This window comes from Rhinoderma darwinii, chromosome 9 (genome assembly GCF_050947455.1).
Source record: "Rhinoderma darwinii isolate aRhiDar2 chromosome 9, aRhiDar2.hap1, whole genome shotgun sequence".
NCBI classification, from domain to species: domain Eukaryota; kingdom Metazoa; phylum Chordata; class Amphibia; order Anura; family Rhinodermatidae; genus Rhinoderma; species Rhinoderma darwinii.
Window position 1 is genome coordinate 82,055,445 of NC_134695.1, and position 25,705 is coordinate 82,081,149.

The following is a 25,705-nucleotide window of genomic DNA, read 5'->3' on the forward strand; positions in this document are numbered from 1 at the left end:
TGTTACAGCCCATAAAGCATTTATATAGGATTGTCATGATCCTTGTTAGAGACGCTTAAGCCTTTCTTATTAATTTACTGTCCTGGTGGGATTTAGGGAACGGCTCTCATTTACCATGAAATATAAAAGCGACACGCTTGGTTTGGAGTACAGGGAGCAGTTTCCCGGACTCTTATATAACCAATGATGATGTTTGTCCAATTGTTGCTTTTATTTATCCGTTGTTATGTAGTTAACGTTGCGTTGGTTCAGGGGGGGGGGGGCAGAGTCGCTCTCATTCGAGGGGAATTTTTATTGTGCTGGGAAGTCTGAAGTTTACTTTTTGGTATGTGGTAAAGTCTGGGGATCAATCCCTAAAGGTCCGGGATAATATTCGTATTACGTAAATCCCTATCAATTTTGGTATTAATTCTCAGGAAGCTGGAGAGTCCACTCTCTTGTTATCTTCCATTAGTATCTGTAATAAGAAGCACTGCATTTATCTGCAACAGATGCAAATAATTGGCTATAAATTGTTTGTAGTCCAAAAATTTTTCTTTTTTTCTTTTTTTTTTTTCTTTTTTATTTCCTTGATTTGCATATAAATGTCTTTCTCTATATGTACATTCTGATCAGTGTCGTGTCTCCACTTGGCAAATCTGCATTTGTATTTAGACTCTTGGACATGACCGTATTTTTGCAGCCGCAATTAAGCCGCATTTTTGAGTATAAATTGTGAACCCATTCTTTTCTATGGCCCCGCGCACACGACTGTGATTTACACAGAGCGGGGGGGGGGGGGGTTGGTGCAAATCCGGATGACACACTGATGCACAGCAAGGTTTTTTGGCGGTTCGACGGGCCGCAACAGACCCGTGGTTTTGCTGACCGCAAAAGTACTACGATCGTGTGCATGAGACATTAGGGGGCCCAAGTACATCCTCAAAGGGGTTGTCCAGAATTAGATACACTTGGCTGTTTTCTTCCAAGAACCAGCGTCACACCTGTCCATGTATTGTCTCTAGTATTTCAGCTCCTCTCCATTGAATAGAATGGCGCAGAGCTGCAATTTCGCGCACAACAAAAAGCAGCCATGTTTTTCTAGTCAAGCACAACCTGTTCTAAAGAAGCACTCCGTTTTGTTTTTTTTCTTTACTTCGTAGTGGGCGTTGTTAACTTTTTCCAGTAATTGGCATTTTCTCCTCTTTAATATGGCACCAACATTGTCAGCTTCATCAGAACAGCCGAAATCTTTCAAGCTTAAAAAAAATGGTATGATTTAAGAATATGCCTCCAGCCTGCCAAAGAGTGAACTGTCAGAAGCCATAGTTTATTTCATCTCTGCGAGTTCAGGGTTTCACGACTGCACGCCCTTATGGTGCTGGAACTGTGTGTTGCTACAAGCGTGTTGGGGGACTGGAGCTTGGCCGGATATATTCCTATACCATGGAGTGCGCGGCAATTTCTGCTTTTCAATGTATCCTCTACGCAGTCTTACAAATCCATTACCTTAGGCGATGCTTACCTGCTATTTATGGTCATCTGTGTTGGCTGTTTCTAGTGGTAAACCGCAACTTAGCTACGTTGTCTACGGGGGAGCGGGGGGGGGGGGCTGCGGTCGACTTCAATGATTTTGGAACTTTAAGGTGGCCATGAATTTTGAATAACTGTAGTCCGAATTCTCGTTCTGACTTATTTCTTCCGTCTCCACCATACATGCGCAGGCTCGGTTTGGCTGGGGGTTCGTGTTTATTTCAATGGGGGAGATAGGAATAAGCCGCTGCCAGCAACTTGTCTCCTGTGGAAATAAAGAATCAGACATGTTGAAATAATTTCTTATGTCAGATGGACAGAGCGCTCTTACCATGTCTGGTTTACCATGTTGCATTTACTGCATCATGAATTGTACGCTGCATTTTTAACTTCTCCATAAATGTATTACATGTAAATGTTAAAACGGTTCAGAGGATTACCAGACATTACAGAATTTTTCTCTCTCACCACAGGTCACCTTTTCCACAAATTCAGAATCACAGAATCCGATTGGTATAGGATCAAACAGAGCATTGATTCCAAATGCCGCACAGCCTGGCGCCGGAAACAGAGAGGACAAAGCCTGGCGGTAAAGAGCTTCTCCAGACGAACTCCCTCTAATTCCTCGTACAGCACGACAGGTGAGTGACCCCCATACCCTGTGATGTGCAGGCACTTGATGAGTTATTGTGTGTCTTCATATACCCTATTCGGGAATTACCAGAAATGAGTCCCTCGTTTTAGATCTCGAGGACCAGGCAGGTCTGTGCATTATACTGGGATTCTATTGACTTCAAAAAGCACCATGTAATGTGTCATTTCCCCAGTGGTACTCCTAAAGATTACTACTGATCCTTAAGTGTCCCAGCAGTAAAGGCCCTATTACACGGGCAATGATCAGGCAAAAAAGCGTTCAGATGAAAGCTCGTTCCCGATCATTGCTCTGTGTAATCGAAGCAACAATCAGCCGATAAACAAGCAAACGCTCGTTCATCGGCTGATCTGCTCTTTTATGCAGAATTAAAAATCGTTGCAAACGGTGCAAACGGAGATGCGCTGCCGACATGATGAAAATGTATGTAATGAGCGCTCGTCAATATACATATTTAGTCATTGCTCTGTGTGATAGGAGCAAATGAGCGCCGATCAACGAGATGTCCGGTTGGTCGTCGCTCGTTTACACGGCCCATGTCAGGCCGCGTAATAGTACCCTAAGACACCCGGCGATCCGTTATTTTCTGAAGACTTTTCTAACAAAGAAGGATTGTCAAATGGGAACCACCCCTCTTAAGGTCTCATAATGCTTTATCCTTGAAAATTATGCTTGTATATTTCACCGTTTAGTATTGTATATTCTTGTGTACTGACTAAAGTGACGCTCTCGAGAGTAGAGCGCATGACGGAGGGAGAAAGACGAGGATTAACCGTTCAGTCTCCTGGACTAGCAATGTCTGTGTGTATGCAATAAAGAGAATACCTGGTGAAGGCAGCTTTGCTCCATTTTTTGCAGCCAGGATGTAAGGGTATACACCTGTGACAGGCTGTATATGTGGTCACACTGGCAGATATTGCTATGCAAATAAACGAGGCAAACTGGGTTGCAGATTATAACGCACTATACAATGAGAACATAAACCGTCAAGCTTGATCACAATTTCTATACATTATAACTATTCTGTTGACAAGAACTTCCATATGGCTGAACTGTGGTGACTTGGTCCATGTCAGTCTCTTTCCTGCCCATCACCCTTTTTGTTTGCAAGTTCTACTTACACACTTTTCACCTTTGTGAAAAGAGCAAATAAGCGCCGATCAATGAGCTGGCTGGTTGATCGGCGCCCGTTTTTTTTGGTTTTTTTTATTAGCTAATGTTGGCCTGTGAAAAAGGACCCGAAGTCCTTTGCCATTTTGGAGGTATCCCACCCAAGTCCTAACCACTGAGACAAATTTTTTATTATATGATCTGATCAGCTGATTGCAGTAATCTCTTGACCGGAGCTGAGAATCTACAATCCGTATATGTCATTGTGACAGGGTTGGGGGTGGATCTGTGACGGCATGGCAGCACATCAGCTTTACAGGCACAGGTGACTCCGGACTCCTCAGTGCTCGGCTGATACTACAGGCTGCTAGTTTTCTTGCATGTTCTCAGTGTTAGCGGCATCTCTGGTCCCGGCCTGTGTTTTATAGCAGCGTTGTGGAAGATCTTTACCTCTTTCTTATATTAAAAGCAGCATTTTGGAGCCTCTCCCAGATACAAGGGGAGCAGAACTTATTCCCTGTACCGGTCGTTTGGCTGCACAGAATAACCACTGTGTCTTCAGCGTGAGAGGCCAAAACCTGATTTTAATGGAAAAATTCAATTCTCCAAATGTGACTTAATTCCAAGAGACTGAAATGAAAATACATTAAATGTTATTATTACGAAGTTCTACTTGTTAGTAGCGGCATCTTAAGGTGGCCATACATATTCCACTAACGTCAGCCAAACCTGCCGGCCATCTGATGTGTATTAGATGTTCAGCCGAAGTTCGCTTGGCAGATGTCGGGGAAAGAGAGGATCGGGCATGTGGAAATTCAACATGCCCGATCCTGTGTTCTTCAAAGAGATGGGGCACCGCCGGCGGTGTCTGGCAGCGGATTATTCCCTTCCCACCCGAGAGCACATATACGCTTGGCTGAACCGAGCATGCGTATCAATGGGGAGGTCGAGAGATATAGCTGAACGAGCTTTCAACCAACAGCTTTTAAAGGTGCGTGGCCATCGTAGGCCATCCGCAAAAGTTTTTTTCTTTTCTTGAAAGAATTATAATGTTTGTTTTAACCTGACCGATAATTCATATACATTTATATTATCGAGGAACTAAAACAGATGGAAAACAAGTTACTGTGCAGTAATCTGAACTAGAGAACATGGTAATGTGATTTTTAAAGAAAAAGGGAAGGCGCTGTTCACACCTATGTCAGTGCCCTTCGTCTCATAGTTACATAGTTAGTACAGTTGGAAAAACATCATGTCCATCAAGTTCAACCAAGGGATGGTAAGAACTATAGAACTTTTGTTTTACCCTTATTGATCCAGAGAAAAGGTTTAACATTTATTTTTTTAATTAAATATATATATATATATTATATTACCCAAAAGGCATTAACCAATGTTCCCTAAAAAGGAAAATTTCCCTCCTGATGTGGCAATCTGACTGAATACATACTGACATTGGCGCTGATATTATTTTGCATGGAACGGGTTTTTACAATGTTTCTTCTATGTGCCATTAATATATTTATATAAGTTAATCATGTCCCCCCTTAGTCGTCTCCTTTTCAAGGCTAAATAGGTTTAATTCTTTTAATCTTTCCTCATAACTAAGATTCTCCGCGCCCCTTATTAGCTTTGTTGCTCTTCTTTTTTCCTGCTTCCTATGAACTGGAGCCCAGAACTGAACTGCATATTCTAGATGAGGCCGCACTAATGCTTTGCAATGTAGTAATATTATATTTCTGTCCCGCGAGTCCATTCCTCTTTTAATACACAACAGTTTCCTGCTGGCCTTAGAAGCAGCTGATTGACATTGTGCTGTTATTTAGTCTGTGATCTACAAGTACTCCCAGATCCTTCTCAGCTTATGTCATATTTGTACGCAGCTAAATTAATTCCCGTCAAAATGAAGAACGCCACGACGCAACCCGATGGACCTCAACGGTCCACCGGTGGTATTAATCATAATGGTATCTTTTGCGTGATGGTTTGGCAGAGAGCGTTGTGGATTCCATTATGAATGGAGGCCTCAATGCAAATGTGAACATAGCCTTAAATAATATTGTGTCCTAAAGTGAAATGAGGACAAGGCGGGTTGAAGAGCTGTGTGTGCACAATCTCCTCTTTAATCTACACTGGTAGTTGGTCAGACTAGGGTTGTCACGATACCAGAATTTGGATTTCGATACCGATACTTTGTGTAGTATTGTGATCCTTTTTTTTTTTTAAATCAAACCAGTTTTTATTGAAAATACAGCATACATTATAAATCTCATGTATATCTGAAATAATCAAAAAACTAATAAATTTTCGGTTTTGTACAGAATATTCAGTTGCATTTAAAATAACTCCCCCTTCCCTCCAACCGAACTCCCCCCCCCCCCGCAGTACCTCCTCCTTTCCCTGGCTCGACCAACCAGTCTCCCTCCCACATCATACTGATATATCAAAAAGCAATCCCCTGATCAGATCACCTCAAGATGTCTCCTACCTCCCTGCAGTGCCATAGTTGTGTATCCATTTTCCCCATTGTTTATCATGTTTGTGTATTGCCCCGCGTTTCAGATATATCCGATGTTCCAACGACACCGTGTGGCTAACATATCCTACCAGTTCAGACACCTCCGGGGGATCCGCGTTCAGCCAATATTTTGCTAGCATTTTCCTCGCGTGGTACAAAACCTTTTTAATAGACAATAATTCAGCCCCATCTCCTCCCTCTTCCCCCATACAACCCAATATAAAGATCTTAGGTTCTAACAGGAAATCTCTCCCATATACTCTCGCTACCATGCCTCTAACCTCCTTTCAATAGTCATTCAGCATCGGACAGCCCCAGAACATATGCTTTATGTCTGACCCATCAAACGAACACCTGGGACACTCCTTCGTTGGTCTGAGCCGCATTTGCCATAACACCTTAGGCGTCCTATACACCCTATGTAGGAGAAAAAGTTGTGACCTCCTGTGCGCTACATTAATGGAAAGCATTTTGGACGATTCAAGTATCTCCTCCCACTCGTCATCTGTTATAGTCCCCACATCCTCTTCCCATTTGCGTCTGATCTCCCCCAGCGGATCTCCAAGGAATTTAGAAAGTAATGTACCATATATCCCAGAGATAATCCCTTTAGTGTCCTTTGCCCCCAATACCTGTTCCATCACTCCCATAGTGGAGCAGCTCAAGTCCACCGACCTACCTTGGGCCTGTGCTGCGTGACGTAATTGGAGGTATTGATAGAACATCCGGTGTGGGAGTCCAAACTCCTCCTGCAATTGTGAGAACAATTTGAGACTTCTTCCCTCATATAGCTGGTATACATATCTGACCCCTGCTTGTTCCCATTCCTGAAAACCGTCCAAGATACTAAATTCCCATAAGTATGGATTGTCTCATAGGCATATAGTTGGAGCACCCTGTAACGCCCAATATTTTCTTGCATTCCCACCAGACCCTATGTATCAATAGCAAAGTCGGTTTCCCTGTCGCCTCCCTCCGCACTTTATGAGACTCCATGGCCTCTAGTATATCCGTGCACTGACTCAAATAATACACCAGTTTCCCACTAGAGTCCCACTCTTCCCTATTCTTCCAACCTTTAAAGTGTTGCAATTGGGCTGCTAGATAATATACCCACGCATTTGGAATAGCTAAACCTCCCTGGTCTGTTGGTAATTGTAATTTTTCCAATTTGATCCTGGGGATCCCCCTTTTCCACACTAAGTCCCTAAACAAATTATGTATTCTCCTGAACCAGTACTTAGGCAACCACACTGGGGCATTATGCACAACATAAAGAACCTGAGGCATCAGAATCATTTTAATCAGGTTTGCTCTTCCTAGCGCTGAAAGTGGTAGCCCAAGCCATATTCTAGTCTTATCTATTAGTTTGTCCAATAATGGTTTCACATTCAGCGCGATAAAATCCTGCACCCTCGTCGAGACCGTAATCCCCAGATATTTAAACTCCTTAACACAAGGTACATCAATTCCCCCCACCACCAGTGGCGCATCTAATGACTTAAGTGGCAACAATGGCGACTTGTTCCAATTAATTTGCAACCCCGAAAATCTACCAAACCGTTCCAATACGGTCATTATCACCGGCAGTGATCGGTCTATCTCTCCCAGGAACAGTAAAATATCATCCGCATATAGTGCTATGCGCTCCTCCAGATCCCCACAGCGAAACCCTTCTATACCCGGATGCTGCCTTACTACGTTTGCCAGAGGTTCGATCGCTAGAGCGAATAGTAGCGGGGAAAGTGGACATCCCTGACGCGTCCCCCTCCCTAGCCTAAAAGAGTCCGACATCCTTCCATTGGCTCTGATTCTAGCTACCAGTTCCTTATACAACAATTTTACCCATGTTATAAAATTTCTCCCAAAACCAAACCGCTCCAAAACAGCCCACAAGTACCCCCACTCCACACTGTCAAACGCCTTAGCAGCGTCTAAGGACAGCACTGCTCTACACTGTGCGTCTGCAGCATCTGTCTGCAAATTCAAGAATAATCTTCGTAGATTAACCGCTGTAGATCTTGATGGCATGAATCCCGACTGATCCGGGCCCACTACTTTAGCCACCACTCTTGTCAACCTGTTAGCCAGAACCTTTGCTAAAATTTTAACATCAGCGGGCATCAGGGATATTGGTCTATAAGTATCAGGCTGTGTCCGGTCTTTCCCATCTTTGGGAATAACTACTATTGCTGCTTCATACATAGTCTGCGGCAGACGCCCCCTGGTAAAACTATCTTGGAACACCTCCAATAACTCTGGCAGAAGCTCCCCCCCATATGTTTTGTACAGCTCGGTAGGTATACCATCCATCCCTGGAGCCTTTTCATTTGCCATAGAACTCACTGCTTCCTGCAGTTCCTCCAAAGTAATTGACTCCTCCAGCCACTCCCTCTCCTCCTCCCCCAGAGTAACCCACGTCATTTCTGCCAGATAGTCTGTCAGAAGATCTTCCGTATAATCTACCCTAGTGCGATACAGCTCAGTGTAAAAGGATTTCAACACACCCAGTATATCCCGTTTCTCCAACCAGTGTCCCTTCTTTATCCTGCAATTGGTGGATGAACGCACCTTCCCGCTGAGGCCTAGCCATATTTGCCAACAATCTGCCCGTCATTTCTCCCTCATCATAGTATTTTTGTTGCAAAAACAACCTTTTATTAGCTGCTTGTTCCAGCTGATGTTCCCTTAGTAGTTTTTGGGCGACCTTCCACTGGGCCAACGTTTCTGCTGTATTATTGGTGATATTGTTCTCCTCGGTTAACGTCACCCTTCCCATCAGATGTTCACCCACCTGTCGTGATTTATTCTTTATGGTCGTGATCTCCCGAATATGCACCCCCCTTATATTTGCCTTCATAGCATCCCATAGGATATCCATAGGAACCGTACCTTTTATTAAACTCAAAGTATTCCTGCAGGCTCGTATTTATTATCTCCTCCCCCACCAGGTGTATCCAGACCACGGATTCAGCCTCCAGTGCATTCTTAGCCCCCCCATCTGCGGACTAGTTCGGACCTTCAGTATCATCGGGGAGTGATCAGACAGTGACCGTGGCAGATATTCCACCCCCTTCACACACTCAATCCCTGAGCCGTTACTAAACATCAAATCTATTCGGGATAACGATCCATATGTAGATGGCACACAAGAATATTGCGTAGTAGAGGGCCACTTTGTCCGCCAAACATCCGTATACCCAACCTCCATCATGTACTTCCCAAACCGCGTCAGAGCAGCGTCTCCTACCCCCCCCCCCCCCTTTTGGAAATTTATCGCACCTTTTGTCCATTATGTTGTTGAAATCCCCCATTAGTATAGTCGGGACCATAGGCCAACTAGCCAGCCGCTCCAACACTTCTCTTATTGGAACCACAGAGTATGGGGGAGGTACATACAGTACCACAATTATACATTCCCAATTAAACAGTTTACAATGTACCCCTACATATCTGCCCTCCCCATCCCTAAAGGAAGCCAAACAGCAAAAAGGTACATCCCTATGAACCAGGAGACTAACCCCCCTCGAGTATGTGGAATGAAAGGAGTGGAAACTGTGCCTAATCCAAACCCTATGTGCCTGTTGCACAGTATCAGCGGTAAGATGCGTTTCCTGTAGTCCCATCACACCAGAAGACTGCCCTTTCAGGAAATCGAATATAGCTCGCCGTTTTGTTGCCTCTCCCATACCTCTCACATTCCAGGACAAAAGATTTACCCTACCCCCCATCTAGCCATTTCTTTTATCTGACAGTGGCAATTACCGTTGAATCCAGTGATATTCCGAGCGTACTGCATTTCAAACTCCCTTTCCCTCCAAAACATTTTCCCCCCTCCACCCACCTCCCTAACCCACCCAACTTTCCATAAACTTACCCTCCAAAGAGGGCCCGGGCTGGCGAAGAAATCTCCACCAATGTGACCATTCAGCTTCCCATTCACATTGCAGAAACACATCTTTTCCCACAATATAAACCTAAGAACCACGAACCTCCCGCCACCTTACCACAATAGACAGATAGCATTTCTGTGACTCAAATAACTGATGTTTCAATTAAACTGACATCTCTGTCTCCCCCCTCCCACCATTAGAAAAATATAGACTGCAGCCCTTCATTAGAACAACAAATAAATGCAGAAAACAGTGCCTTATTCCCCAGTGTGGCGCATCCTCCTCCTTCTTTAGCAGAGTCCCCACTTCAGCCATCCATCTGATGATCATCCCACGCTTCCTCTCGATCCTGACGAAGGCGATCCTCGTGATTATCCAGCCATCTTAGCGCATCTTTTGAGTTCTCAAAGAATTGTACGGATCCCAGCGCCGCAACACGAAGCTTCGCCGGGTACAGCATTGAATATTGAACACGCAGATTCCTCAGTCGTCTTTTAATGTCCAGAAATTGCATCCTCCGTTTCTGAATCTCTGCAGAAAAATCCGGGTAAAATTACACTTTCACACCGTTCACCCGTATATCTTGCTTTTCCCGGGCCTGCCGAAGAATTAAATCTCTGTCTTTATAGTGAAGCAACTTTACCAACACAGGTCTTGGCGCCGTCCAGGTGGGCCAGGGCGAGTGGGTACTCTATGGGCTCTTTCCACCGCAAACAGTGGGGTCAGCGACTCTTTGCCAAACACCTCCAATAGCCATTTTTCAAAATAGCAATCCGGGTGGTACCCTTCCACTTTTTCAGGTATTCCCACCATCCTCACATTATTGCGACATAGACGATTCTCCAGATCATCAGTTTTAGATAAAAGATAAGTAACATCCACAGCTACCGTATTTACATCTCTCCTCATGGGCAGCATTCTGTCTTCCAACTCGCTGACCCGGCCTTCCACCGCTGTTGTACGCTCCGACACTTTCTGCAGATCGTGGCGTATGATGGAGATATCCTCCTTAATTCCGCCCACCTGGCATGTAAGTTTAGCTAGCGTGGCATTACACAGGCTTACCGCCGAAAAGACATCTGCCAGCGTGGGGCCAGGCTTATTCAAGCTATGTGAGCCTCGATCCAGCCCTCCTCCTGAGCTGCCTGCAGCATCTTCTCCATTCTCCTCCTCCTCTGACTCCATCTGTGCCCGCAACGGTTAATATCTAGACCCTGAGCGGCCTGCCTGCTCCTTCCCTCCATCTGACATCTCTCCACCAGCATCGGCCTTCATTGGTGTCTTTCTGGCAAAGCGCTCCAGCCGGGATGCCGCCGCCCCTCTCAAATCCCTGCTCTCTGCAAACATGCACGTGTTGGCGCCATCTTGCACTCCCAGCTCACCGTCCTCTGCCGCCTTAGATTTTCTGGAACGGGTCATTACAGCCTCCAAATGATCCAGAATCGTGTCCCCAGGTTCTCCTCCTTCTCCCCTCTCGTCACAGGTATGTCTCCGTTAGGAAAGCTCAGCCACAGGATGTGTATCAGGATATCGGCAGCGGGAGCTCCGGTTCCTGCGTCAGCTCACATATGCCGCTAAGCCACGCCCCCTAGTATTGTGATTCTTGATACCAAAACGATACTTTGCTAGCAATAAAATAAAAGTTCTTCCATTTTCTGATTTGAGGCACAAGGTGTGATGAATTCTGAACCTCCATGTGCCTCACATTTATAGTAATTAACCCCATCATGTTCCACACAGTCATAATGGACAACATTGGGTTAAAGAGGCTGTCACCACATTATAAGTGCCCTGTCTTCTACATAAGGAGATCGGCGTTATAATGTAGGTGACAGCAGTGCTTTTTATTTAGAAAAACGATCTATTTTAAACCACTTTTTGAGCGATTTTTAGCTTTATGCTAATGAGTTTTTTAATGCCCAAGTTTTTACTTTAGACCAAGTGGGCGTTGTACAGAGGAGTGTGTGACGCTGACCAATCAGTGACCAATCAGCGTCATACACTTCTCTCCATTCATTTACACTACACTAGTGATATAGTTATATTGCTAGTGCAGCAACATAAACACACTAACGTTACTGCAGTGTCCTGACAATGAATATACATTACCTCCAGCCAGGACGTGATGTTTATTCAGAATCCTGACATGTCTGTAGCGTCTCTGTGAGATTCCAGCAAGGCAAACGTAATCTCGCGAGATTACGATGTAACCTGTCATTTCAAACGAGATTACGTTTGCCTTGCTGGTATCTAACAGAAAAGATTCAGAAGTGTCAGGATTCTGAAGAAACATCACGTCCTGGCTGGAGGCAATGTATATTCATTGTCAGGACACAGCAGTAATGTTATAGTGTGTGTATGAGGCTGCACATAGTGATATAACTATATCACTAGTGTAGTGTAAATGAATGGAGAGAAGTGTATGATGCTGACTGGTCACTGATTGGTCAGCGTCATACACTCCTCTGAACAACGCCCACTTGGTCTAAAGTAAAACACGCCCACTTGGGCATTAGGAAACTCATTAGCATAAATCTAAAAATCGCTCATAAAGTGGTTTAAAAATAGATTGTTTTTGTAAATAAAAAGCATTACTGTCACCTACATTATAGCGCCGATCTCCTTATATAGGAGACAGGGCACTTATAATGTGGTGACAGCGCCTCTTTAACCCAATGTTGTGAGATACATGATGGGGTTAGTTACTATTAATGTGAGGCACATGGAGGTTCACAATTCATAATGCCTCGTGCCTCACATTAATAAGTGAAAGAAAGCAGTTTTAAATTTATTTTATTTTTTTACGGCGGACACATCATAAATTACGCTATAAATGTGCAGGTTATTACGGGCTTGTCAATACTGACTGTGTGTATATTTTATGTATTGAGTCCTATTTTTTTTAATGTTGTAAAAAAATGTGTTTATTTTTTTATTTAACTTTTTTTTTTTTTCTATTTTTAAACTTTCATCTACTGGCATATATCTATATACTGATAGTACACAGCCAATTGTTAGGACATACCTCAGTATGCCCTAACAACAGAAAATATGGTCAGACAGCCCTGGGGTCCTTCAATGGACCCTGGCCTGTCTGCCCATATATGGTATGTCCCTCAATCACATCACAGGGATTCCCTGTGATGCAATCCAAGGAACATCCCCCTTCTCATTTTCCCCTTGAAATCTGCGGTCAGTTTGATCGAAGGAATAGCGGCAACGATCAGAGCGGGGCTGCGGCTGTGTAATATAGCCATTGCCCCGCTCCTGATCGCACACTTGTTGTGCCCACGGTCAGCATCATGTGGCCGGCGATGCAATAATGAGCGGCGTCATCTTCTTTGTCTTCAGGGCCGGCCGCATCACATCTTGCTACTGACTAAATTCATATGTTACAATACTAAGCGGTGCGGCCGCACAGCTTAGCATCGAGATACATGAATTAATGGTATTGAACCATTTGAGGGTGCACGGCATTGAAATAGTATCGATGCATCGGGCAACCCCAGTACATATGCAGCAGACCTCTCCCTCCGGTGCAGTGACGCAGATATTAAATACTGAGCTCTGGTTCTTTAGAAAGAAATCTCTTAAACAAACAAGAACCATAGGTTTAGGAGCCGTCACTTCTGATCCCGATGTCTATTTCTGTGATATCATTTGGCCTGGACTGGTCCTGAATATCACTCCAGGGCTTCTTATTTGCCCAATACCTGCTGAGCGCCCACTGCAGGTAGATCGGGTCACGATGTACCCCTCCCCCTCTCACCCATCAATGTAAATATCTCCGGTCTGTTTTCATATTGCTGCAGCATCCAGGTACTTAGCAATTTCCTTGCCGAGTACCTGAAATAATGGTCTGAACTTTTGGATTGATATTACAGCTGTTTCCTTTTGTGGGTATCACATCTGCAAAACAAAACATGTCTTGAAATCAACTTATTACAACATGGTTATCCTAAAATGCATTTTTATTTGCACTCTTAGCTAAAATTTTTACGATACTGTTCAGATGGAGCAGAATTCATTGCTATGAATGTTACTCATACGCTGCGATTCAGAGGCTTGTTTATAGGGCCGAGCAATTAATCCACGAAAAAACAAAACAGAAAGTCAGCCCAATGAATCGTCGTCATCTTGCCAATTATATTTTCTCCCGGTTTAAACTGTATCTGCATCTTTAGGACGCAGATACAGTTGAATCCAATGGTAGAGCAGGGGACCTGCTCTACCATTCACTATGTATCGCCGGACGCCAGGCAGTGATGTCACCGTGCCTGTTTGCGCCCTGCCGCACAGACGAGAGGGATCTCCTCAACTCGTTGTTGGAATGGGGTAAGGTGAGTATATGTATATTATTATTTTTATCAGGCACTATTGGGGCTTTGTGGGGGCAGTTATGGGGGCATTATACAGCATGGGGGCAGCTATGGGGACTTTATACTCTGTGAAGGACAGTTATGGGGGCATTATACTGTGTGGAGGACAGTTATGGGGGCATTATACTGTGTGGAGGACAGTTATGGGGGCATTATACTGTGTGGAGGACAGTTATGGGGCATTATACTGTGTGGAGGACAGTTATGGGGCATTATACAGCATTGGGGCAGCTATGGGGCATTATACTGTGTGGAGGGCAGTTATGGGGGCATTATACTGTGTGGAGGGCAGATATAGGGGCATTTTACTGTGTGGAGGGCAGTTATGGGGGCATTATACCGTGTGGAGGACAGTTATGGGGGCATTATACTGTGTGGAGGACAGTTATGGGGGCATTATACTGTGTGGAGGACAGTTATGGGGGCATTATACTGTGTGGAGGACAGTTATGGGGGCATTATACTCTGTGGAGGACAGTTATGGGGGCATTATACCGTGTGGAGGACAGTTATGGGGGCATTATACCGTGTGGAGGACAGTTATGGGGGCATTATACCGTGTGGAGGACAGTTATGGGGGCATTATACCGCGTGGAGGACAGTTATGGGGGCATTATACCGCGTGGAGGACAGTTATGGGGGCATTATACCGTGTGGAGGACAGTTATGGGGGCATTATACCGTATGGAGGACAGTTATGGGGACTTTATACTCTGTGGAGGACAGTTATGGGGACTTTATACTCTGTGGAGGACAGTTATGGGGGCATTATACCGCGTGGAGGACAGTTATGGGGGCATTATACCGTGTGGAGGACAGTTATGGGGGCATTATACCGTGTGGAGGACAGTTATGGGGGCATTATACTGTGTGGAGGACAGTTATGGGGGCATTATACTGTGTGGAGGACAGTTATGGGGGCATTATACTGTGTGGAGGGCAGTTATGGGGGCATTATACCGTGTGGAGGACAGTTATGGGGGCATTATACCGTGTGGAGGACTGTTATGGGGGCATTATACCGTGTGGAGGACAGTTATGGGGGCATTATACCGTGTGGAGGACAGTTATGGGGGCATTATACCGCGTGGAGGACAGTTATGGGGGCATTATACCGCGTGGAGGACAGTTATGGGGGCATTATACCGTGTGGAGGACAGTTATGGGGGCATTATACCGTGTGGAGGACAGTTATGGGGGCATTATACTGTGTGGAGCACAGTTATGGGGGCATTATACTGTGTGGAGGACAGTTATGGGGGCATTATACTGTGTGGAGGGCAGTTATGGGGGCATTATACCGTGTGGAGGACAGTTATGGGGGCATTATACTGTGTGGAGGACAGTTATGGGGGCATTATACCGTGTGGAGGACAGTTATGGGGGCATTATACCGTGTGGAGGACAGTTATGGGGGCATTATACCGTGTGGAGGACAGTTATGGGGGCATTATACTGTGTGGAGGGCAGTTATGGGGGCATTATACCACGTGGAGGACAGTTATGGGGGCATTATACCACGTGGAGGACAGTTATGGGGGCATTATACCGTGTGGAGGACAGTTATGGGGACTTTATACTCTGTGGAGGACAGTTATGGGGGCATTATACTGTGTGGAGGACAGTTATGGGGGCATTATACTGTGTGGAGGACAGTTATGGGGGCATTATACCGTGTGGAGGACAGTTATGGGGGCATTATACTGTGTGGAGGACAGTTATGGGGGCATTATACCGTGTGGAGGACTGTTATGGGGGCATTATACCGTGTGGAGGACAGTTATGGGGGCATTATACCGTGTGGAGGACAGTTATGGGGGCATTATACCGCGTGGAGGACAGTTATGGGGGCATTATACCGCGTGGAGGACAGTTATGGGGGCATTATACCGTGTGGAGGACAGTTATGGGGGCATTATACCGTGTGGAGGACAGTTATGGGGGCATTATACCGTGTGGAGGACAGTTATGGGGGCATTATACCGTGTGGAGGACAGTTATGGGGGCATTATACTGTGTGGAGGACAGTTATGGGGGCATTATACTGTGTGGAGGACAGTTATGGGGGCATTATACTGTGTGGAGGGCAGTTATGGGTACATTATACTGTGTGGAGGACAGTTATGGGGGCATTATACTGTGTGGAGGGCAGTTATGGGTACATTATACTGTGTGGAGGGCAGTTATGGGTACATTATACTGTGTGGGGGCAGTTATGGGGGCATTATACTGTGTGGAGGCAGTTATGTGGGCATTATACTGTGTGGGGGCAGTTATGGGGGCATTATACTGTGTGGGGGCATTATACTGTGTGGAGGGCAGTTATGGGGGCATTATACTGTGTGGAGGGCAGTTATGGGGGCATTATACGGTGTGGAGGGCAGTTATGGGGGCATTATACAGTGTGGAGGGCAGTTATGGGGGCATTATACTGTGTGGAGGCAGTTATGTGGGCATTATAATGTGTGGAGGGCAGTTATGGGGGCATTATACTGTGTGGGGGCAGTTATGGGGGCATTATACTGTGTGGGGGCATTATACTGTGTGGAGGGCAGTTATGGGGGCATTATACTGTGTGGAGGGCAGATATGGGGGCATTATACTGTGTGGAGGGCAGTTATGGGGGCATTTTACTTTGTGGAGGACAGTTATGGGGGGCATTATACTGTATGGTGACAGCTATGGGGAAATATACTGTGTGGGAGGGGGGTAGTGTAAGGGGGTATATTTTATACAGTAGTATACAGCAGGTTAGTCGCTCTATCTAACAGCAGAATACAAGCTGCCTGCTGTAATGGCAATGGGGGAGGGTGGGAGGGGGTTTACCAATCCCCTTATCTTTGCACCTCTATTATGCGAAGCCTTCTAACTATAAAGGCAGTAACTATAAAAAGATGAAAGGACAATTTTGCTGTAAGTCATAGAACATCAGTATTACAGATGTAGCCAAGTTTATCTGGACTCTGATGATATCACACAACAAAAGCCATTGAAAAGTCCATGAAAAAGTCAAGTTAAAGTTGCTTTCCACTGTGTATTTAATGCGTTAAGAGTCCAGATAAAGATGGCTACATCTGTACGTGTAGAGGGCGAGGCTTCAAATAGCCGAGAATGGAAAGTTATTTTGACAGACGTTTGACTTGGATGTTGTTGGTCCAGTGTAATCATTTGTCAGGTTTGAGAAAGATGTGATATTGACCTGAACCATGTTGTGATCTCATCATTAAAGACGTTCTGCTCCTACAGTAAATCCAATTCTAATCTTCCTCTATTCATAAGCCTTATTCACACGAACGTGTCCGTTTTGGGCGCGTTGCAGTTCCGCGTGTCCTAAGTGTTTGGTGCGCGTCTGCGTTATTTTCGCGCTTATGCCATCCTTATGTCACACGGTTTTAAAATGTACAAAATAAAATGAAGGAGGTGGTTTTCTTTTTCCCATCATTTCTTGAGCAACTGTTGCGCGAATCACGCACAGCACACGGATGTGCGTCCGTGTGCTGTCCGTGATTTTCACGCACCCATTGACTTCAAAGGGTGCGTGATGCGCAAAAAACGCTCAAGTACAGGACATGCAGTGAGTTTCATGCAGCGGACACACGCTGCGTGAAAAACACGGACTGTCTGAATGGCCCCATTGACTTGCATAGGTCCGTGCGACGTGCGTGATTGTCACGCGCGTATGACGGACGTGACATACGCTGGTGTGAATAAGGGCTAAAACAAATGTGCAGCGTGCCCTCCCGGTTATGCCCCTCGTATTTCAGCACGTGTGGGCCTCGTGTCAATCATCCCGGGACATCCGGCTCCTTCCTTACTTGCCACATGCAGATCCCGGGTAGATTTTTCATTCTTCTGCGCGCTGCTTTATTTATTACCATTTCTTGGACATCATTACTGTTAATGAGAAAGCTGCAGATCTAGAAGCTTGTGAACTCTGAGGCATCCTGGAGCTCTGTATTCCCATCAGAATATCTCGTGTCAGACAGATAATCTCCAACAAATCTTGTTCAGTGGATTAAGCATCGAATGGATAATATTCATTATTGGTAAACGAGGAAGATACCGACGGCAGCTTCCGGAGCGTCACTCAAAAGAAGCGAGCACAGGACAAATAAACACAGCCGTGCTGCTCCTATGAAGAACTACAAGTCCCAGCATGCACATTCTGGATGTTATACGGATTGCTAATGTTCGGTACGATTTGTGAAAATGTTTTCTTCACTTGCAAGTTATCAGACGCGTGGGAATTTTTATATATTTTTTGCTTTGTTTGTTATTGTGGAATTGCGGCGTGTAAACTGGATCTGCCCAAAATTCCACATCCAAGACAGAACCAAATTGTTTAGGTCTCTGTGACAGATATTTGTGCCGCATTTTCCGCAGTGTCTTAGAAGATCCCGCCAGCTCCTAAATATCGCTGTCTGGCAACGGAGAACATGTGAATAAAATTGCTGTGTACATTTGATGAGAACTTTGGCTGCCCTTTAACCTCCTTCATAGAAAGTAGCGCAGCTGTCTCTCTACACATCTTGCTTTTGTTTACGGTCACTGCCGTTTCTGTCTCTCCGCGCAATATTCGATGTGTAGAATTTCACCCATTAACAATTATTCTTATATTTAAAAAAAAAACAAATGACAAAAACAATGATGAAAAAGCTACAAAACCGCACCGAAGTAGCCAGGATGTAGATCACCGGAGGCTGATGGATGTTGTCGGTTCCTTGCGAAATGGACGATGCCTTGATTTTGCCATTTGCTACGGTTGTGTCTCTCACCTGCAGAAATGTAATACTGCAGCCGCAGCCTGTGAGAGGGCCACTGTGTAACCCAAAAAGCATCGCGTCCACACCCGGTGGGTCGTTCCTCCTAAATGGATAAAACACATTTTGTAATGTGAAAAGCTGTGATCAGATTGAAGCCTCTTACAGCAGCGAGAGAGACGAGCTCCCATCCACCATGCTTTACCTTTACGGCTTGTATCTTCCTGCAAAAGGCATCACAACAATTGTTTTGCTCTGGCAGTAGCAGGAATGTTCAGGTGATATCTACAGATTCCCCTCTTCTAAAAACATTACGTGAACGTGTCAGAGATATGAATCTTTCTAGAGCTGATCGCTACCGTGGAGCTAATGTGGGGTAAATATAGTCTGATGGTTTTACTTCCCCTCCGGGCCTTCGGGACTGTGTACCAGTCTTCAGATTTATAAAAGAATGTGTTCAAGTCAGGAACGGCAAACGATAATTGGAGCCTTATGTTCCCGCACAGATGTGAGCGTTCACCAGATCAGCGGCCTCTGTCTCCGTGGAGATCGCAACACAACTCGACAGATATTCACAATTTGGAGGATCCTGCTTCCCAAACTTTTTTTTGGGGAGGGGGTAGTTTTCCCTCCCACGACAGTCAGTGGCGGCTTACGCTCCTCTCGTCGTCAGTGACGCTTTACAAATACTAATTTAAAGAATTACCTTTTTAGACTTCACTAATTTGAAACATACGTTTTATTATTAAATTAAAAAAAGCAAATGCCCGAGATTGGAAAGCAAAATTGAAAATGTCGTCTGCACGGCCGCTCCGATTGACTAAAGATTGCACAATAAGATTTGTCTGCTTGAACTTTTGTTGACTTTTCGTGCCCGTTTATTGCCGGAGGGGTCGGAACAGTGGACCGGTAATACGACTATTAAACATTGGCTGTAAAATTGTAGCAGAAGGTTAGATGAAGAGCGCGTCCGCGTGTGATGTGCTGAGAAATAGGAGCTGTTTATTCAGGGTGCACGCTATTCCTAGACATGGACAGCCTGTCGAATAAACCTCTATCAAGTCATTAATAGGTCAAGGCTTATTTGACGGTAACATGGCTGACTACTCAGCAGAGATTTTTATTACCTTTCAGCTTCATTTAAAGCAGAATAAAAAAGCAGCGGTTAGAGCTGGACTTGGCATGTACAAACACGGGCTCGTCGTTAGAATAGATTGGTACAATATGTTTTCAGCTTTTGATTGGCAAACGTTTGTTTGTAATGTTTTTCTATGCGTTTGACCCGTCAAGCCACATTAGCTCTGAAATTCCATTTACAGAGGGAGGAAAAATAATGAAATGTAGACTGCTGCTTTTTTGTAGGCAAGGCATATTTTTTGTGTGGTCCCATTTAAAAAAAAAATAAAAATAATTTTTGTTTGAAGGTGGATATGGATGGATTCCTTATTGATGTATTCAGGCAAAGTGTAAAACCACAATCGCCGAAGATGTCTGTAGAAGGTTTTTCCGCAGCGGATTGTCTGCTCGTTTTAACGGAAACGCTGCAGAAATTTTCTGCAGCATTTCTGTTACTTGTGGACAAGTCCTGAGGGTTTTCTAGTTTTGTAAATGTAACATATTAAAAAGTTCTGCAGCTTTCTAATATACTGTGTGTTTCAATTTGTTACCATTTTGTAGATTTCTACTTGCTGTCAGTAAATGGAAATGGTCAGAGTGCAGTCCAAATGAGACAGGTGCACAGTTTGTTATAACTGAATTCTGATACATTGTGTTGAGACATGCACCTGTTTTAGTAGAAGTAGGTCAGGGCAGGCTTTTTAGCTGTGGAATGAATGTTTCCATTCACTGGCAGCAAGCCTAGATCTTGGGAATAAAGTGAGAAACTGAATAGTCTAAAGTATATAAGGCAATGTTCACATCTGCGCTAAGAATTCAGGTTTTCTGTTCCGTCATAGTAGCAGTAAATGGAATTCAGTGCTGTGACTAATCTGTCACATGACGGAAAGCGCCGCACGCACACCATTAACTTTAATAGGTTTCCATCCGTCCCAGTATCTGTCATTTTACCTGTTTTACCGCAATTTGGTGCTTTTCCCAGGCAGTTCGCCCCTTGTGGAGTGTGACTGGAGAAGTCTGTAAGGGCCCTTTTTGACGGGCCAAGTATTGGGCAAACGAACGTTCGGCTGATCGTGTCGATTATGCAGCAGTAAATATTATCATTGTTGGCAGCACAGGGAGACGCGCTGCCGACGTGATGCAAATGCATGAGGACGAGCGATCGTAGTAGCGAGCGCTCGTCTCCATGCATAATCATTGCGCCTTGTGAAAGGAGCAAACGAGCGCCGATCAACAAGCTGTGATGATGCGCTCGTTTTTACGGCCCATATTGGCCGGTGTAAAAGGACCTTCCCCACCTGCACAGACAATATAAATGTTGCATCACTGTCATATAATAGAGGACGCAATATATACAATAATCCCAGAGCCGTTCGGTATAAACAAGTTTGGCAACAGGATTGCGCAGAACCCCTGATATAGACCCGCGGGGCTCTCCTCATTGTACTAGTTGCTAAGGGCAGGTATTTCTTTCTTTCTTTGACAAGACTCCGGGCCTATTATTGGATCATCATGAATTCTCATATTTCGTTTTTCCGCTATAGGTGGGAGAAAATACATTCGAGCAGTCTCCTTACACCGAGCAATTGGAACAGATTGTTGGGATTACAGTAAAGTTGCGTCTCAGTATTTCCTCTGGCACGATGAGATGGAAACGTTGCACTCGGTTGTGCAAGAGGTTGTGAGCGTTGCAGTCCGTGCTGCGCTTTCTACAGCCAGCTTCTAATCTTCACAGCATATGTGTTCTGTTTTATTTTGCTGCTCTTGAAGGCTGTGCCTGGCCCTGTCACAATCTGTTAGCTTTCAGCCGTCGTTACAATGGCGAAGCTTCGCTGGTGATTCTGATCATCGGTCTCTTCGACTAACGGGGTTTCCTGTCCCTAGAAGGATTCCTGAGGTCATAGTGAACTTCGCTGCAAAAATCAAAGCTTTGCATTTACAGTTCAATAAGTTTCGCAGTCGTTAAAGGCTCCAGATTTGGTCGACAGATGAACTGTGAAGCCGCAGTAAAACCAGATATCGTGCCAAATCGTTCTTCCAAGCCTGGATAACAAATGACTTTGATTATTTAACTCTGTTGATGTTTTCGTAAGGGATTCTTTTGTACTGGATAAAGCTCATGACTCTTTAATTATCAATTTATCGATTTCCAGTAAACCGCCATCACCCACATGTGCCTCCTCTGGGTGCAAAGCCAACACACACAAAGATGCAGCGGCACCCGGCCAAAATAAGGCGACCTCATACAATGGGGTCTACAGGTCAGGAATAGTTAGTAAAATAACTTACCGAGAGGCACCTGATGACATCGGGCTCATGCGCGGTGTACAGTTCCCTGCATCATGTGCGCAACCGATGCCCCCCCCCCCTGAAATTCCATGACCAAGATAAAGCAGTCACCACCCCCAAAAACTTCATTTCCACTGGGTGCAAGTCCTTACGTGACTATATAGATCATTGGCATTGGCTGGTGTTCAGAATGACATCACAATTAGATGCGGATATATAATGCAAGTTTTTGAAAATGTGCATGTCATACAACCAGAAAATAGTCAAGCAACCTGCGATGGTATTTTTATCTTTTTTGGGTTACACAATTATTATAGTCTAAGAAGATATTATTGAGGATATCACTATGTAACATATAAGCAGCAATTGCTATGGCTATATGTATAGGGGGACCCAGGTCGGGTCAGTCCCCACACTCTTCCCTATGAGTGGTGTGATCTGGACGCCCTCCTCTTCCTGAGGTATACAGCATTGGCAAATCTTGGAGAAAATTGTCTTAGGCCCCATGCACACGACCGTATTTTTTCCCTCCCGTAAATACGGGTCCGTTGTCATCCATATTCCACCCGTATTTACGGACTTGTAAAAAAAGGGGGGGCTGGAAATGACGTCACAATCATTTCCAAACCCATTAAAAGGGTCACATGATTGCTCAGACAAGACACCCTTTTCTCTGCTTCTCTTTATACAAAAATGTAAATCCCCATACATCGCCTAGCAACGCTCCCTTAATTACGGTTGCACACACGTCGCATAGACTTCTACGGGCCTGCCCGTGCCGTATTTACGGCCTGAAATAGGGCATGTTATATATTTTTCAACGGCCCGGGCACCTTCCCGTAAGCAAACGGGATGTGGTGGGATGTGAACCTGTTCTAGGAGAGGGACATTGTCCATTTAACCTTCTCTCCTTTATGTATTTCATTGATTCCATATGTTGAATCTGCATGATGGCCATTGTTATTGTCACCAGTTCTCAATACATTCCCCATAGTCGGAGACAAAGTGACGCTGATCTAGAGAAAAAAAAATCAGAAAAGGTTAACCGAGCAGCGTTGAGCGGGTTTCCAATTTTCGGTATTGCTTCTCTTTACCATTTATTTACGGTGACATTTATATAAGGATCCGGCATGATATATGACATTATGTATGATGTCATTTTACCGCTGTCCTCCCATCTGTGTACAGTATACACCTCACCGGCTCTCTGGTTTAATGATCAGGTTATTAAATTCTTCTTTTACCTGTCGGCTCCCATCTTGCTCCGGAGTAATATTAGGCAGGAATGCTGCAGCCATAACTCACCTCCATCAACCTTCCCCTGAGCCGGGGTAGAGCATTGTGAATCTTACACAGGATATTGGAGTAAATTATTCCCTGCCTAGAGGTTAGGTGCCGCTTTGTAGAGGACACCTGACTTCTATCATCCAGTGGCCCCTATATCATCTCTTCCCTTTTGTCTTGAAAATGAAATGTGCACTTATATCCTGGAGGTGCCGTCACTATAATATACGACTCTGACAGGGCTGTTCTGTGTGGAGGAGCACGGAGGGGAATCTGCTCTCAGAACCTTTGTTATTGTAAGGCTGGGTTCACACGACCACATTAACGTCCGTAATGGACGGACGTATTTCTGCCGGAAGTCCCGGACCGAACTCAGTGCAGGGAGCCGGGCTCCTAGCATCATACTTATGTACGATGCTAGGAGTCCCTGCCTCTCTGCAGGACAACTGTCCCGTACTGTAATCATGTTTTCAGTACAGGACAGTAGTTCTACGGAGAGGCAGGGACTCCTAGCGTCGTACATAACTATGATGCTAGGAGCCCGGCTCCCTGCACTGAGTTCGGTCCGGGACTTCCGGCCGAAATACGTTCCGTCAATTACGGACGTTAATGTGGTCGTGTGAACCCAGCCTAAAAATAAATTATTTTCCACTTGACCTGTGCGTATGTCTCTTAGTCTGTAGAGCGCACAGGTCGGTCCTCGTCTGTCTGCAGCCGGTCATTTGTCTTGTGTGGGGTGTTGAGGGGGGGGGGGGGGTTCGTTTTAGTTAAACCTACACAATACCGACTGTTTCAGATTATAGTTTTTATGGAAAATATTTAAATACAACTGAGAATTACTAAGCAAATTGTCCCATGTAAAAATAAGATTGAGAACATTATTGATGAGCAGCAAAGAGAATGAGGGGGGCAAAAGTAACCTCAATATATAAAGTGCAGTTACAGCAAGTATTGATATCTTATGTGATAGTTTATGGTCAAATTATTCAGATTCGATATACAGAAGGTATTCGCACCGGTTGAAAAGAGCCCCCACACCCCAAAATATAGAGTAATACTCCATAAATCTGTAAGAACAGGCCTGAAAATATGAGAATGTGAACAGCGTATATCGGGTAACACTAAGGCCTCATGCACATGACCGTAGCGGTGTGTACGGTCCGCCATTACGGTACGGACGGCCCGAGGAGTGTTATACGTGGGCCGTCCGCAAACACAAACCGCGCAAGAGGGCATTGAGTTTAATGAGCCTGGACCGCAAATGCGGCCCGTAAATGACATGTCTTATTTTTTTTGGAGTTCGATTCCACCGTCTCGTGCATTGGCCCTTAGGATATAATGTGCCCTATACGATCTGCAATAGCGTATAGTATATGCCTGGTCGTGTGCAAGGGGCCTAATAAAGGAGAGTGATATTATCTATAGGTATCGGGAACGACTCCCATACACATTAGACAAAGCCAACCCGCCCATTTCCGTGATCTGATGTGTATGGGGGTCTCCTGACTCTTAACATGGACGTAAGACGTTGACAGAGCGGTCTCACACCGACTTATTCCTCTCTACCCAGTAAAATAAACCCGCTCGGCTGGGAGAGGAGAAATAACTAGTAATGGTTTATCGGTTATAACATGATCACTAGGAAGCTGCAAATATCATTGTGTTTGTTACCATCAGTCATCTGATATGATGAGCTATTATCTGACACTTATCGGTGTCGTCTCTGTAAAATATATGGGAGGCAGGGATTTAAAAACAGAAAGAAAGAAAAAAAACCTTTGAGAATATTTCTCATTTTAAAATGATTGATTCAAGGCGTGGATGAGGAGCTGTGGAAAAAAGCCCAAGGAGCCCGGCCCCGGGGTGAGGAATGTTAGTAATGGGGTTACAGGGGAGAGACCAGATCCACCTTATTGGCAGGTTGGAGCACGATTGTGAAAATCTCCGCCGTGTGCTAATGTTATAGAAAGGAAGGGAAATGCTTCAGCGCTCGGAGAGAATTGGAAACACTTTGCAGTTGAGTTTTCAGCATCCAAAACGTGTCTAAAGGTATCGATCCCGACCTCATAATAACCAGAGCATCAGGAGGTCGTGACCTGGCGTCCTTATACTCGTGTCCTGGGCTGCACAATCCATGGTAACACTAGGCTGAGATAATCTATAGCTGAACCGTTATATGGATCTCATACTGA

General features: G+C 44.9%; 1 protein-coding gene and 1 long non-coding RNA gene across 4 annotated transcripts in view; one reads left to right on the top strand and one right to left on the bottom strand.

The window, feature by feature from the left end:
- BANP (BTG3 associated nuclear protein) overlaps positions 1-25,705 on the top strand; it is a 343,815-nt gene that overhangs the window by 212,060 nt on the left and 106,050 nt on the right. For all 3 annotated transcript variants that reach the window (XM_075838330.1, XM_075838329.1, XM_075838331.1), the window contains one exon: positions 1,986-2,153. In XM_075838330.1, coding sequence (XP_075694445.1) covers positions 1,986-2,153 — 168 coding nt within the window. The remainder of the gene's footprint in view (positions 1-1,985; positions 2,154-25,705) is intronic.
- Positions 1,291-22,313, bottom strand: LOC142661088 (uncharacterized). The gene is made up of 2 exons (XR_012850626.1): positions 22,230-22,313; positions 1,291-1,777 (listed from the first exon to the last, which is right to left on the bottom strand). It is a non-coding gene; the product is annotated as an uncharacterized LOC142661088 (long non-coding RNA).